This window comes from Hemitrygon akajei, chromosome 11 (assembly GCF_048418815.1).
Source record: "Hemitrygon akajei chromosome 11, sHemAka1.3, whole genome shotgun sequence".
Lineage (NCBI taxonomy): Eukaryota > Metazoa > Chordata > Chondrichthyes > Myliobatiformes > Dasyatidae > Hemitrygon > Hemitrygon akajei.
In genome coordinates this window covers 47480521-47496051 of record NC_133134.1, presented here as the reverse complement: position 1 = coordinate 47496051, position 15531 = coordinate 47480521, and the positions used below count along the sequence as shown (strand labels likewise).

Genomic DNA, 15531 nt, shown 5'->3' with positions numbered 1-15531 from the left:
CTTACCCACACGATTGTGTGTATAGCATGTAGATCGGGGAACTCCCTATACATCCTTGAGGTTCAGTTGTGTTGGTGGTCAGAGAGGAGATGCTCTCCTTCTCACGGATATCGATCCCCACTGAGGTCTGCCAGTGAGGATGTCCAGTATCCAGTTGCAGAGGGAAGTGCAGAGGTTCAGGTCATGAAGATTGATACTGAGTTTGGATGGGATGATTCTGTTGAATGCTGAGCTGTAGTCAATGAAAAATAACCTGGAGTGTGAGTTCTTGTTGTTCAGAGCAGAGTGAAGTGCCAGCAGAATAGCATCTGGCATTGACTTGTTCCTTTCTATTTCATTTGTGTATAATTCAGCTGACTGTAGCACCAATATTTTTAGTTTGAGAAGTTTTGTCAAATTGTGGGAACTTGTAACTTTTTCAGGTGTGGAATGAGTGTTTCTGGAGAATGTGGTGGCAAACTGTATTGTAGTAAAAGATAGTTAAAGTAAAATATGCAAGTATGAAATGCAGGAAATGTTCAGCAAGTTCAAAGGATAATTATCAAAGTGCGTATCCATATACAACTCTGAAATTTGTCTGCTCCAGATAGCCACGAAACAAAGAACATGAAAGTCATTCAGAGAGAAATATCCAACCTCCCCCATGCAAAAAAGAATGACATCCCAATCATCAACACCCCAAAAACACCTTCCCCTGTACAAAATGGAACGTGAACATCGACCCCCAAAAAACAACCACTTCCCTGCACAAAAAATCAACAGAACACTAACAGCACATCAACTCCCAATCACTTCCCCTCACACAACACAGAATACAAAAACCACAAGTCTGAAAAGGTCCACAGTCCATGAACGCGATAATACAATATATAACACAGAACCATGATAGCATCCTCTACTATCACCGACATCCATCAAAAGAGAGGGGAGCATGACTTATGAGAATAGGCTGAGTGAACTTGGCTTTTTCTCCTTGGAGCGATGGCAGATGAAAGGTGACTTGATGGAGGTGTATAAACTGAAGAGAGGCATTGATCGTGTGGATAGTCAGAGGCTTTTTCCCAGGGCTGAAATGGTTGCCTCAAGAGGACACAGGTTTAAGGTGCTGGGGAGTGGGTACAGAGGAGATGTTGGGTAGGTTTTTTTTTTACTCTGAGTGGTGAGTGCGTGGAATGGGCTGCCGGCAACTGTGGTGGAGGCGGATATGATAGGGTCTTTTAAGAGACTTCTGGGTAGGTACATGAATCTTAGTAAAATAGAGGGCTATAGGTAAACCTAGTAATTTCTAAGGTAGGGACATGTTCGGCACAACTTTGTGGGCTGAAGGGCCTGTATTGTGCTGTAGGTTTTCTATGTTTCTATGTCTCATGAGGCAGAGACACCTACCTGCCTACTGCAGCGAGCCACACAGCAATGGGCCGCTCACAGATTCCTTCTCCAGCAGCGATCAAAAGGTTGGCTGTCAATAACCTCAATGTCTGTCTTTCTCAATGCTTTAATTGGTGATTAATGGATGCTTTTAACGACGAAATGCAGTTGAACGTCAGTTTGTGCCCCATCTCGAACTTTTAGCAAGAAGAGCAATCTTGCTTAAATGGAAGGAGTCTACCCCTCCTACACATCTTCACTGGTTACGTGATATTATGTCGTATTTAAATTTAGAAAAGATCCGCTGCTCAGTCTTAAATTCGAAACAATCTTTTTATGATATCTGGGGACCTTTCCTAAATTACTTTTCCAATTTATAAAGTTTAACAGTGCACAGACTTTTAGGTATATTTTTATCTTCTCAAGATTTATTATAGAACAAATAAAATAACAGATAATTGTTAAGCAAACTTTAAGGATTTGGTCTCAATTTAGGAATTTTTTTGGTTTAGTGAATTTTTCATTATCATCTCCCATTCTCCTTAATTTTTTTTTATCCCTTCCATGACTGACAAAGTCTTTAAGGATTGGGATGGACTAGGTATTAAGTGTTTTTGGGACCTGTTTATCTCAGGATCTCTTGCTTCATTTGACCAATTGTCAAATTTATTATAGAACAGAGAACAGTACAGCACAGGAATATGACGTTAATTGATGTATTAACAGTTACTAAAGCTTGAATATGCTGTCTGGTCTGCTGAGCATTTCCAGCGTTACTGTTATTAGACTTTTTAATTTTTAAGGATCTCTTTTGTATGAAAACCGAGATGTTCTTCTGGATTTTTTTTTATGCTAAACACTTTTCCCTTAGGACTCTGGTGTTCTGCCACTTTGGGGAAGTGTAACTTTAGAAAAGTGCTAGAGTGTCTACCCATTTTGTTTCCTCTCGTGAGTTTGCAGAACAAGCTGATTTAACATGCACTCTTTTAGTTTGGTTTTGAATGCTTTCTACTATACATCTTCCCACATATGTATGGTTACTAGGGGTACTAATGCCACAATAATGTTTCGGTTCATTGTGTCTTGTCTTTGTTTGATTTGGCTGTAGTCCATTGGCTACACAGCAAGCAGTGGTGCAGTGTAATGGAGCAATTGACCTTTTAATGTTTAGAGTAGTTATGGGAAAGGCGGTGGTGGGTTCAGTGGTTAAAGGTACATGGTTGGAGATGAGCACATTCAACATGTTGGGGCTTAACTAGTAAACTGGAATAGTTAATAGAAAAATAATTAATAGGATAGCATTTTTTTAGATCAAGGGTGCTGGGATAGGGAAAAGAAAGGCGTGGCAAGTTTGGGCTTTTTGGAGGACCAACTGCCTAGTATATCGATGTTCTGGTCAGGAGTCCAGCCTGAAGCTAGGTTGGGATTTTCATGGTGGCTCAGGATCAAGTGGTACTTCTCCTTCAAGGCTCCAGTGACATGGCTTTGATCCTGACCCTACCAGTGCTCTCTGTTATTTGTATATTGCCCTTGTGACCTCTCTGTTCCCCACACTGGCCTTTTACCTCTTCTCACTAGCGTATTAGCTCCCCCAGGTCCCTTCCTCCTTCCCTTTCACCTATGGTCTACTCTTCTCTCTTATCCGATTCCTTCCTCTCCAGCCCTTGACCTTTCCCACCCACCTGGCTTTACTTATCACCTTCCAGCTAGCCTCTTTCCCCTCTTCCCCTCTTTTTATTCTGGAATCGGCTCCCTTCCTTCTCAGTCCTGAAGTAGTGTCTCTGCTCAAAATTATGATTATCTATCCATTTCCATAGATACTCCCTGTCCTAATGAGTTCTTGCAGCATGTTGAATGTGTTGCCTTGGGTTTCCTCTGGTTCCCTTCCATGTCCAAGTCAGGCTAGTTATTGGGTCGATTGACTGCTCTAAATTGTCCCTGGTGTATGTAGATTGTTGAAAGATTGGTCTGGAATTGAAGGCATGTGAGATAAAATAGTGGTTAAAAGGAAGCCAGTAAGAGAATGTACTTGCCTTGTGAACCAGCACAGATTTGATTTTTCAAAAGGTGCACTGAGTATATAGAAGCCAACGTTTTGGGCCGAGACCCTACGTCAGGAAGGGTCTTGGCCCGAAACGTTGACTGCTCATTTCAACGGATGTTGCCCGACCTGCTGAGTTCATCCAGCTTTTGTACGTGTTGATTTGACCACAGCATCTGCAGTGTACTTTGTGTCTATAGAAGCATCTCCTCTGTTACCCAGCAAGAAAACTTCTCACAATTTAAACTGTTTTTATATCTGATTCCTGACTAGATGATTAAATAACCTTTCTCTGTTCCAGGTGATCAAGCTAATGGATTCAAAAGTTATCAGCAGTGCGCCTCCGGCCTACAGTGATTCAGTACCACCACCAAGCTATCCTGCAAGTACTCCTTACCCTCCAGGGCCTCCAATGGGGGCCCCTATGGCACCTTCATACCCCGTCCAACCTGTTCAGCCTCCTGTTGGTGAGTGTGTCAGTACTTCAAAACAAACTCCTGCTCTTCATGGCTCACTTTTGACTAGCTGTGGTTGACGGTGTTGAATGGCCCTTCTGGAGCCCTAAAGCTCCTGGGTCATCACATCCTCTATTTGTGAAGATCTGCCACACATCCAGTGAGTACTTATCACTGGATTGGAATTTCCATTCACTTGAATGGGAATTCTGACCTGGAGATTTGGAGGAAAAATATTAATTATAGAGTTACAATTTTAATTTAATAATTACAGTAGATCTCAGCTAATCTAGTACCATCAAGATTTTGGTAGCAGACTGGTAGGTTTCTGCACTGTTGAGTATTAATTTTATAATACACTTTTAAATTTTAATGTCACACAGTAGCATAAAAAATATTCTAATGAAATAGGTGTGTTCTTGGGAGCATAGGGAACAGGGCCCTGATGAACTTAGTAAGAATGTCAATGTTAAAACCAGTTGAATCTGATGCCAAGCCAGTGAGGTAATAAAGTTAGCAGATTAGTGGAGTTTTGCCTGCTGTAATCATTGTAGTTTTAACATAAGGCAACTTTATTTAAATGCTCTCCGTATTTTGTTCCGTGCGCAGACTTGCCACTTGGCAAAGCTGTTGCTAAATCCTTGCTGTGCTGATTGCCAAACACCCAGAAGCAGAGCTGACTTTTCCTGGCCGTGGAATAGATGGTGAGGAGTGTGGTTGATTCCACCACAGTATACGCTGATAGTAACTAGCCAATTTGTGCATATTTGGTTTTAGATGCGTACTTGTGGTATGCACTAATGAGAGATGGATATCTCCCTCAAAGATTGCAGCAGACTAAGTAGGAGCAGAGTGGTGTTGCCTTTGGAGAGGGGTTTGTGCCTGCAGAGTGTGGGAGTGTAGAAAGAGAGAATGTAAAGGGGAAATGGTAGCTTAGACATAGTAGATTTCTCTCTTCAGTTTTCAAGCGTGCTGTTGTGATAGCTGTTCCTATTGGTCGGGAGCAGACTTTACAAGTAGGGTAAGTTGTATAGAAGATGTCATCCTGTGCTTTGTTGGCTTTTATTACATGAAGATTTGACTCGAGGAGTAAGGAATTTCTGCTGTTATAGGGCCTTACTGAATCTGGAGTTTTGATCTCCTCGCCTTAAAATTTAATCCGCTTACAAATCTTGCCAGATCGGTTCCTGGGACGGCTGGTTTGCTGCATGAGAGTGGATAGACTAGGCATGCTTTATAAGAATGAGATCTTTGAAGATATCTAAACTGAAAGGATGTTTCCTCTAATTGACTTACAAATTACCAGAGAATAAAGAATGAGAGGTGATCTTGATGAATGTTATAAAATCCTTAAAGGCTTTAGCAGCTGGATGCAGGGATGTGTTATTCCCTAGCTGAGATGTTCTAGAGCCAGTCTAGAAATGAGGAGAAATCCATTTAAGATCGGGACGAGAAATGCCTTCCTGTATAGGATGCTGAAGTTCTGGATTTCACTCTCCAAAGTTGGCAATGGAAGCCTAGTTGTTTAGTTCATTCATTAATAACCTTCTGGATATGGGGAGTTATGTGGATAGAGAAGACAGAAGATTCTTCATGTATGATGGGAACAGGCACAGAAGGCTCAGTGTTATTGTCCTGTTTTGGAATTTTGTATTTTCTAGATTTTTACTTCTTGTGCGGGTTGCTCTGATGAGATACTCCTCTGTTTCTTTTAGTGGTGCAGACAGTATATGTACAGCCATCTCAGAATTTAGCTGCACAGCCAGTGCAGACAACCTGTCCCACTTGTCGACAGGTAGTGGTGACACGTGTTCGCTATACACCGGGAGCACTGACCTGGATCAGCTGTGGAGGTCTCTTCCTGTTTGGGTAGGTGGACAAATAAGCATTCACTGTAAAATAATTCTTAAGAGTGTACTGTAATTTATCTGTGCTTCGCAGTTCTCATAAAAAATTTTAAAGCTCTCGCTGCAGTTTCATGTACAAGTTTATGCATTTTCACTACACATCATCACAAGCAGAGACATAAATGAAGCATTCTGACAGGTACAAATGGCAAGGCAGTCTATCTCTTTGGATAAAGTTAATGGAACATTGCTTGGGTTGGGATATGTACATAGAAGCCAAATAATCCTTAGAATTTGAGATAAAATGGAAACTAATCACCAAGTGGAAAATTTGTCAGATCATCCATCTTCAGTATAATTAGAAGATAAAAGAAAGAACTGGAAACTCTGTGCTTGTGGCCAAGTCTAAATTATTGTGGACTTCTTGTGCTGTTTGGTCATTCAATGGTATTGGTGTCTGTCTAATCTTTGTACCATTTATTGAATGGCAGTTAGCTTCCCTAGGCCTTTTGTGCTGGGAGAATCAGATCGTGCAGGCGTTGTATACATCTGTTTAAAGAGAAGCTGTATGCTGGCTGAGATGTGCAGAAAGACCTGGGAGATCACAGAGGCTTGTAGGACATAAGAGAGAGCAGATTCAATTGGCCAAATGGCCTAACATTGCTCTGATGGCTTATGGTCTATAGACAATACACTAGCCTTGGTGATTACAAGGGGAAAATCCTCTAGAGATACCATATCTTTTCATGACCTGACTAATCACGAAATTATCAAACTGTGTCTTAACCATACCAGTCACTTGGCCTTCACAGCCACCTAGTGCATTGAATTCCACAGATTCACCACTCTCTGGCTAAAGAAATTCCTCCTCATTTCTGTTCTAAAAGGATTCCCCTTTCTTCAGAGGCTGTATCCTCTAGTCTTAGACCCTCCCTCCACAGAGAATATCCTCTACACATCCACTCTATTGAGGCCTTTCACCATTCAATAGGGTTCAATGAGGTCACCCCTCTTCTGCATTCCAGTGAGTTTGGGCGCAGAGCCATCAAACACTGTTCATATGACACACCTTTCAATCCCGGAATTACTTTCAATAAACATCCTGTTGTTACATTCCCAGTAACCGGGTGACTTACCAGCAAAGATAGAGAGGTCCGCTGAAGCCTGATGATACTATTTTCAAACGTTTTTATTTATAAAGGGGCACAAATGTATGGTTAATACAAAACATTCAGATCATATACATCGTCAAAATTCAATCTAAAGCACAAGTATAGTAATAATCAATCAGAAATAAGCTCTATCGTTGTCTAGGGGATAATACTGAGTCCAATGGAATATAAGAGTCACTCAAAGTCTGCAGGCTTCCCCGTTTCGGGAACCGCTGGCATTTCACGTGTTGGAGAGAGAGAGAAGGAACACTTGCTCGTTGTCTTTGCGAAGCATATCCCTGTTGTTAGTTAAAACGGCTTTTCCTTTGGTTTCAGCCACAGACTCCCGATCCGGAATCTAACGCACGTGGCTTCCTTCAGAACGGCTTCCCGCTCCGATGGGAAGCGCTATTGTGTCTTCTTCGTGTGTCTCCTTGGTGCGTCTGAGGCCCCGCCTCGGCAGCCCACCTTTTATCTGGACTGGCAGGGTTGTAGATGTCAATCAGGGTGGGGGTGAGGCAATCTTTCCCCCATCACCCAGCCCACGTTGCCCTGAGGGTTTGCACGTAGTCCAGTCCCTTATTCCACAAAGGTGTCTCCCAAGACAATGGCCATGTCTGTGGCTTTTGTCTGGCTGAGAGGCCAGCCCACATTCTAAACTGTAAGGCTGCTCTCTCTCTCTCGCGATTCTCACAAAGGAGGGGGCTGGGGTCATAACACTGTGAAACCTCTGCAATGTCAACACATCCTTTCTTAAATAAGTGGTTCTAAACAGCTCATGATACACCAAGTGAGACCTCACCAGTGGCTTATAAAGCCTCAACATTACATCCTTGCTTTTATATTCTAGTTCTCTTGAAATGAATGCTCACATCATATTCGCCTACTTCACCACCAACTCAACCTATGTATTAATCTTTAGGGAAACCTGCACAAGGACTCCCAAGTCCCTTTGCACCTCAAATTTTTGTATTTTCTCTGCATTTAAAAAATAATCCACCCTGATTTCTTCTACTAAAGTGCATGACTGTACACTTCCCAACACTGTATTTCATCCACCACCTCTTTGCTCTAGTCTGTCCAAGTCCTTCTATAGCCTCACTACTTCCTCAAAACTACCCTCCACCTATCTTTGTATCTTCCACAAACTCCCATAAAGACCCCTGTGGAACACCATTAGTTACCAGCAGCCAACCAGAAAAAGGTTCCCTTTATTCCCACTGTTGGGATCCTGCCAATCAACTACTGCTAGAGTTTTTCCTGTAATATCATGGGCTCTTAACTTGTAGCATGTTGTCAAATGCCTTCTGAAAATCCAAGTATAGAACATCCACCCAATTCTCATTTGTTTATCCTGTTTTTAATTTATTCAAATAATTCCAACAGATTTCTCAGGCAAATTTTTCCCCTGAGGAAACCAAACCTAACTCATTCTGTGCCTCCAAGTACCCCGAAACCACATCTTTAACAATCGACCCCAACATCTTCCCAACAACTGAGGTCAGACTAACTGACCTATAGTTTTCTTTCTTCTACCATTTTCTATTCTTGAAGAGTGGAGTGACATTTGCAATTTTCCATTCCTCTGGAACAATGCCAGAATCAATTGATTCCTGAAAGATGAGGAGACTAATGCCTCTACATTTTCTTCAACCACCTCTTTCAGAACCCTGGGGTATATGCCATCTAGCCCAGCTGATTTATCTACCTTCAGACCTTTCATTTTCACAAGAACCTTCTCCCTAGTAATGTTCACTTCACACATTTATGCTCGCTGGCATTCTTGAATTTCTGGCGTATTGCTACTGTCTTCCACAGTGAAGGCTGATGCAATATACTTCCTCAGTTCATCTGCCATTTCTTTGCTTCCCCCATTACTCCCTGAACAGCATCATTTTCCGATGGTCCGAAATCTTCCCTCGTCTCTTACACTTTATGTATCTGAAGAAGCTCTTTGTATGCTCTCTAATATTATTGGTTAGTTACCGTTTGTATTCCCTCTTTCCCTTTATTTTTGTGTTGCCTTCTGATGGTTTTTAAAAGATTCTCAATCCTCTAACTTCCCACTAATTTTTGCTCTTTTATATACCCTCTCTTTGGTTTCTGTGTTGGCTTTGACTTGTTAGCCGCAGTTATCTCATCTTGCCTTTAATATACCTCTTCCTCTTTGGGATGTATATATCCTATGCCTTCCAAATAGCTTCCAGAAATTCCAGCTACTGCTGCTCTGTCGTCATCTCTGCCAGTGTCCTTTTCCAATCATTTTTGACCCGCTCCTTTCTCATGCCTCTGTAATTCCCTTAACTCCACTGTAATACTGATACATCTGATATTAGCTTCTTCTCAAATTGCAGGGTGAATTCGATTATATTATAATCACTTTTCCCTAAGGGTTCCTATACCTTAAGTTCTCTGATCAATTCCAGTTTATTGCACAGCACCCAATCAAGAGTAGTTGGTCTCCTAGTGTGCTCAACCATGAGCTGCTCTAAAAAGCCATCTCATAAGCATTCTAGAAATTCTCTCTCTTTGGATCCAGAATCAGCACCAACCTGATCTTCCCAATCTACCTGCATATTGAAATCCCCCATGACAATTGTAACAATATACTTTTGGCATGCATTTTCTTTATTGTAATTTGCAGAACACATCCTTACTACTGTTTAAGGGTCTGTATATAACTCCTATCAGGGTCTTTTTACCCTTGCAGTTCCTTAGCTCTATCCATAATGATTCTACATCTTGCATCCCTATGTCACCTCTTTCTAATGATTTGTTGACTGGCATGTCGATAAGTCTTGAGTAAAGTTATAAGCCTTGCATTAAACTTGCTTGCACCTAGCTGTTTCACCAAAATAGATCATATAGCTGTTTCCTTTCTCTTGAAATAAGTATAGAACTGATGGAGGCAATAGACAGCCAGCGCCCATGTGCTCATATCCTTTATGGAGAAGATTCTGTTAGCATCTATTTGGAGGATTATTGAGACGATGCCTTTACCAAAAAGCGTGCGTGCGTGTGTGTGTGTCATCAACAGCCAAACATCTTCCCGCACTAGGTTTGCCCCTTTCTATTTTGAGTTACCTTGTGATTTGGAGGAACTGGCCAATGCTGTTATTTCCAGACATCTGCTGTTCTAGTCCTTGCTGGTAGAGGTTGCAGATTTGCAAGGTGATATTGAAATGATGTGGTTAAGTAACTAGTATTTTATGGGTGATTTGCTTCAAAGTAAAAGAGGAGTTTATTGTCATTCACAAACACACGATGAAATGAAAAACATGTAGCAGAATCAGGTTTATTATCACATGTTGTGAAGTTTGTTTTGCAACACAGTGCGTGCAATACATAAAATATACTATAAGTTACAGTAAGATTCTTCAGAAGATTAAGTAAGTAGCACAAAGATAGAGGAGTGGTATTTCTGGATTCATTGACTGTTCAGAAATCTGATGACGGTGGGGGGGGGGGGGGGGGAGCTGTTCCTAAAATGTTGAGTATGCGTCTTCAGGCACCTGTACCTCCCTGATAGTGGTATTGAGAAGAGCAAGTGTGCTTGGTGATGTCCTGAATGATGGATGTTGCTTTTTTGATGCATCACTTTTTGAAGACATCCTTGATGGTGGAGAGGCGGATGCCCATAATGGAACTTGCATTATCGTTAGAGGCAACATTGACAAGAGAAACAATTATTTTTAAAGTAAGTTATGTAAGAAAGAACAGAATTACTGCAAATTGATGTATTGGGACGAGCTTGTTACCAACTGGTGGAGGGAGTGAATGTATAGAATATTGGATGCAGTGTTACATTATGAATTTTTCAAACCACTTGTGTTCCTGGAGCTTCACTCATCCAAACATTTTGTAGTCATCATCTGAGCCTTCTGTCTAGTGAGGAAGTTTGTGAATTGGAGGTGAGTCACTTAGGGCAGTTGTCAGCACCTGGCACATTCAGGAACTGGCCTTGACCATTTCACCTCCATCACCATCCTCCCCAAATCTTAAAGTCTTGATCTCAGTTGATCTCAGTTGACCTTGGGATAAGAGTAATTTAGAACTGAATTGAGGGAAAAGCTGCTTTAAACAGATTACATATCTTTTTGACATTGTCCACTGTAAGGTTCTAAACGTTCAGTCACTGAGGACTGTCAGAGCAGAGACTGACAATGATGGAATGCGAGATTTTGGAGATCGAGATTTGAACTGAATTAAAGATGTTGTGTTGGTCATTATCTTTCTGAATAGCAGAACCGTCTCACTGAGTTCATTGATCAAGAAGTGGAGGATTTTAGAAATGTCCTTGAAGCCTTTTTTTTGGTTGTATTTAGTACAATGCTGCCCTGGTGTTGTACTGATCATAAAGTCATACAGGTCAAAAATAGATCTTTCAACACATCATGTCAACCATCAAAATCCTATTTACATGTCCCACTTTATTCTGCTTGGAATTCCATCAACTTCCCAGATTCCACCCCATATCCACCCAGTTATGTTAATTTACAGTGGCCAGTCAACAAGTCAATCCACATCTTTGGGGGAAACAAGGGCATCTTAAGGAAGCCTTCACAGTCCCAGGGTGAATATGTGAACTCCACACAGCACTGGAATTCGGGATTTTAAATACACAACAAGTGCAGAATAGGCATGTTGAGCTATGCCCTCCAGCCTAAACCACCCGATTTAATCCCAGCCTAATCACAGGGCAATTTGTATTGACCAATTAATCTACCAATGTCTTTGGACAGTGGGAGGTTGTGCTTTACACAATGCTACTGTGCAGAAGTGGATCACTGGAGCTGTGAGGGATTAGCTCTGCTGCCCTGTTGTCATAGTCTAGATCATGTGAAGTGAAACATGATCCCATATCTGCAAATCAGGTCAAGTAGAAAAAAAACAACTGATTTGTTCATTGCTACCTGCTGAGCAAAGCATTTTAATCAAGGTTACCTTGACCACAGCAAATCAGATTGTGAAAATGTGTGTTTGCTAGAAGAAATCCTCTTGTTTGAAACCAAGGGAAATTGTCTTGATTGATGGATTGGGTTATTTCTCTCTGTCTCTTCCTGTGCTTTCTGCAATTGAACAAATACAATGAACACCCAAGAATTGGCTAGGTGAATGAAAGGAAAGGAGATAGAGCAACTGAGAATAAGGTGGGTAGATGTAGTTATTTCTTCATGAAAGGTAATTGTTGGATGGGTTGGATTCTTTTCATTCTTAAACTGAAAAAGGTGCATCGGAATGAAGGCAGGCAGCATGTACAAATCCCCTGCTGAGATGAGGTGCACTCATACACGCAACTTGCATACCATTATCATGTGCATCTTGAGTTGAAACCAGGTGCAGGATTCCATTTTGCACTCCTGCTCAGATGACCACTACACTACTCCTTATCAATATGCTGAAATAAAATGGTCAATATTTCCATATTGACAACTGTTTCAGAAGCTGCTCAGCAAGTGATGTTTTTTTTTGGAGGTCAGTTGTAATTGTTTAACTTTTCTGCCTTTTCCAGGTGCGTATTTGGCTGCTGCTTGATCCCATTTTGTGTTGATAGCCTTCAGGATGTGGACCACAACTGTCCAAATTGTGGAGCGCACCTTGGGTGCTTCAAACGCATGTAAAAGCTTTCCTCAAGACTTAATTCTATAAAATATGAAGTTTGCATGCTGTTTCTTATTTTTAACTTGCATAATGAGATTTTTTTTTTTACTTGAAGATGGATGCTCACAACTATTAGCTCTGGGCATTTTTCTTCCTTGATATCTGCTGCTTGTATCTCTAATTTAATCTGTTAATTGAAGATATGTACTCTTGCAGATGTCACTAGTCATTTATGGAAAGATAATTTGCAATTCATTCTTAATCATTTAATCTTGAATTATTTGCACTAGATTTTTGTTTGTGAAGGGTAGTTTTTGATTGAAATCCCTTCTGAAAATGGCCCACCAAGAAGTTGGATTATGCCTTTACATAATATCTTTAATTGGTAATATTTATAGTAGACTAAGTTTTTATTCCATTCCCAATGACAATTTGCTAAACACACATCTTAATAAACAATATTCTATCCTTTTTAAATGCAGTATGTCCGTGATCTGAAACATAGCTTTGCACTTGATTATTTCCATGATTTCTCTTTTTCTTACTTTGAATAAAGGAACTGCATTGCAGAACAAGTTCACATTTGATGGTGAAGATTGAATGCACTTGCACTTTCAAAATGCATTTTTAAAATTTCATAACCTGCTTAATAATCCTTCATTTGCACTGGGACTGGGTAAAGTGTCAGTTCATGGGAAAGATGTTACCGGTACTATAATTATAATTTGAGGAGGAATTGTATTTAAACAGATTGTGTTTCTGTATTGACTGTTAAAGTGCACATGATTGGTAATGACGTTGACTATCTATTTTGCTGATTCAGGCAAACTAAATTCCTTAATAGTTGCCAATTAACTGAAGTTTAATTTGCACATGATTCAGTTGTGTACTGTAAAAAGTTATTCATCGAAGCTCTTAGGAAAATTGAAACTGAACACAAAACTACGTGGCTAGGGAAGTCTGATTTTTTTTTCAGTTTTGGATATTACTAAGTATCAGGGTGATGGGCTAGTGATGAGGAAAATTCCAATGATGAAATTTTAATATTTTGGAAAAGTGAATAATTTTGAAATCATTGGAAGACCTATGTAAATCTTCCCTATTATCAGGATGGCAGGAAGCTGATAGGATCAGATTAAATGCCTGTTTCTCTTCACTCAAGTAGATTTAGGCAGTGTGCATAGAAGTATCCAGCTTGATCATAGGTTTAAATTTACACCACACCTCCTCCTGACTTCCTTCAGTTCAGATAATGGTGAGTAGATTTTGGTTTTAAATTCTTCATTTATCTTCAACAACTAGGACTTCCCAGGAGTTATGTTTGACCTATACATAATGAGAAATTGTGGACAGCGATTTATTGAGCCTAGTACAGCTGTTTTACTAAAAGTCCAAGCTTCAATTTTTGTCTGCGTTATCTATGCAAACTGGAATCTGACCAATTTGACATCAACTATTTTAAATGATTAAGATTGTATTGCTATTTAAATATTGTTATAAATTCTATTATATTAAGTCAGTAGATCTGCTCTTGAAGCTCACTTCGAAAAGTGAAGAGGGCCTCACTAAAAGTGTGTGCTCTTTTATGATTGAATGTGTTTTGTTGTATGACTTTAAGTGCTACCAAAGCTTTTTGTAATAGTCTTGTAATGGATAATAAAAATATATTTTTGTACATGAATTTGTTTCTTGCGTTCTTTCTTGAAGGGTTTCAAAGAATTTCCAATGACCAGGCTCTTTTGATGTATGTGATTTGTAGTAATATACAGGTATAGGAATGTTCAGTTTGCTCATATTTATAGTTTTGTAATATGGAATTGCTTTGCTAAGTAAATGTGAAACCATTTTTTACCAGATGATATCTCTAGAGATGTGGCTCATTAACCCCTTGCTAAGAGCCAGTGGACTGAGTGGTGAGAACACCACCTTTCTCAGACTCTGTACATCTAGGGTCAGTATAACTTGGATCCCACCAAGACCAGGAAGTTAGGGTGTCCCGCCCACCCAAACCCCAATCTATGTGAATACTGTCTAACTACTGCCCACATTTCTTGCTTTTGGCAAGAAATAACAGATCATACACTGCATACAGTTATAAATAAATTACATTTATAAATGTAAGTATATGTATTAAACTGTTATTAAAGAAAGAAATGATGATGATCATCATCAAAGAAAGAAAAAAAACAAAGTCCATTATAATTTAAACCGTCAATTATGTACAAGGTTGGAGCTCAATTCTAAAAGCTGATGTGTCTGTTGTACTCGTGGCACCAACTCCTATTCAGTGATCACAAGTAGAATTTTCCCTCTTGGACTCCATCAAATTGTTCATTCCCATTGGATTGAATCCTACGGCTGGTTCTCTCGAACAACTTCTCTTCCCTATCTCCTGCCAAAAAGACCTCAACCCACACCAGAGTCCATTACAAAACATCTCTCCCCCACCCCCCAGCACTCTCTAGAACCTCTCCCAATTCCACTATCCTGTATGGCCATTCCTAAGCTGAACATCACAACTCTTTATTTTAAACAGTAATCCAAACACTACCAGCAAAACACACTGCTTCTACAGGAAACCTTAAGGGAAACGCCCTACAACATTAGCAGTAAAATCTTAACCAGGGTGTTACAAATGACAAATTGGCCTATATCAGAAGCTCAATTTTTTTTTTGGTCTTCCTCTTGTAGTTGAGAGACATTTGTGATACTTAAACATAACAGTCAAAGTTTGAAGGAGTTTGAACATACTGAGAGATGTCACTCAGTATTAGGTTGTTTACTGCAATGTATTTCTACACTGGACATGTAATAAGCACAGTTCATCCTGGAAACTCATTGTGTGAAACCCTTCGCTTCTCACCCGTCCATCTCCTCCTTTCTGGTGCCACACCTGTTTCTCTTCCCCCCCACCCCCATGGTCCACTCTCCTTTCCTACCAGATTTCTTCTTCACCCCATTATCTTTTCCCCATATCCCCTCTCAGCTTTTCACCCCAACCCCTTTTCCCCCACCTTCCACCTTTCCTGGCTTCACCCATCATCTGCCATCTCGTACACTCCCCCCCC

At 40.4% G+C, this 15531-nt stretch overlaps 1 protein-coding gene across 2 annotated transcripts in view; it reads left to right on the top strand.

Annotated features, from left to right (window-relative positions):
- LOC140735573 (LITAF domain-containing protein-like) overlaps positions 1–14135 on the top strand; it is a 35882-nt gene extending 21747 nt beyond the window's left edge. For both annotated transcript variants that reach the window (XM_073060774.1, XM_073060775.1), the window contains 3 exons: positions 3711–3876; positions 5580–5733; positions 12375–14135. In XM_073060774.1, coding sequence (XP_072916875.1) covers positions 3723–3876; positions 5580–5733; positions 12375–12483 — 417 coding nt within the window. In that variant the 5' untranslated portion in view covers positions 3711–3722 and the 3' untranslated portion in view covers positions 12484–14135. The remainder of the gene's footprint in view (positions 1–3710; positions 3877–5579; positions 5734–12374) is intronic.
- Positions 14136–15531: the final 1396 nt, after the last annotated feature.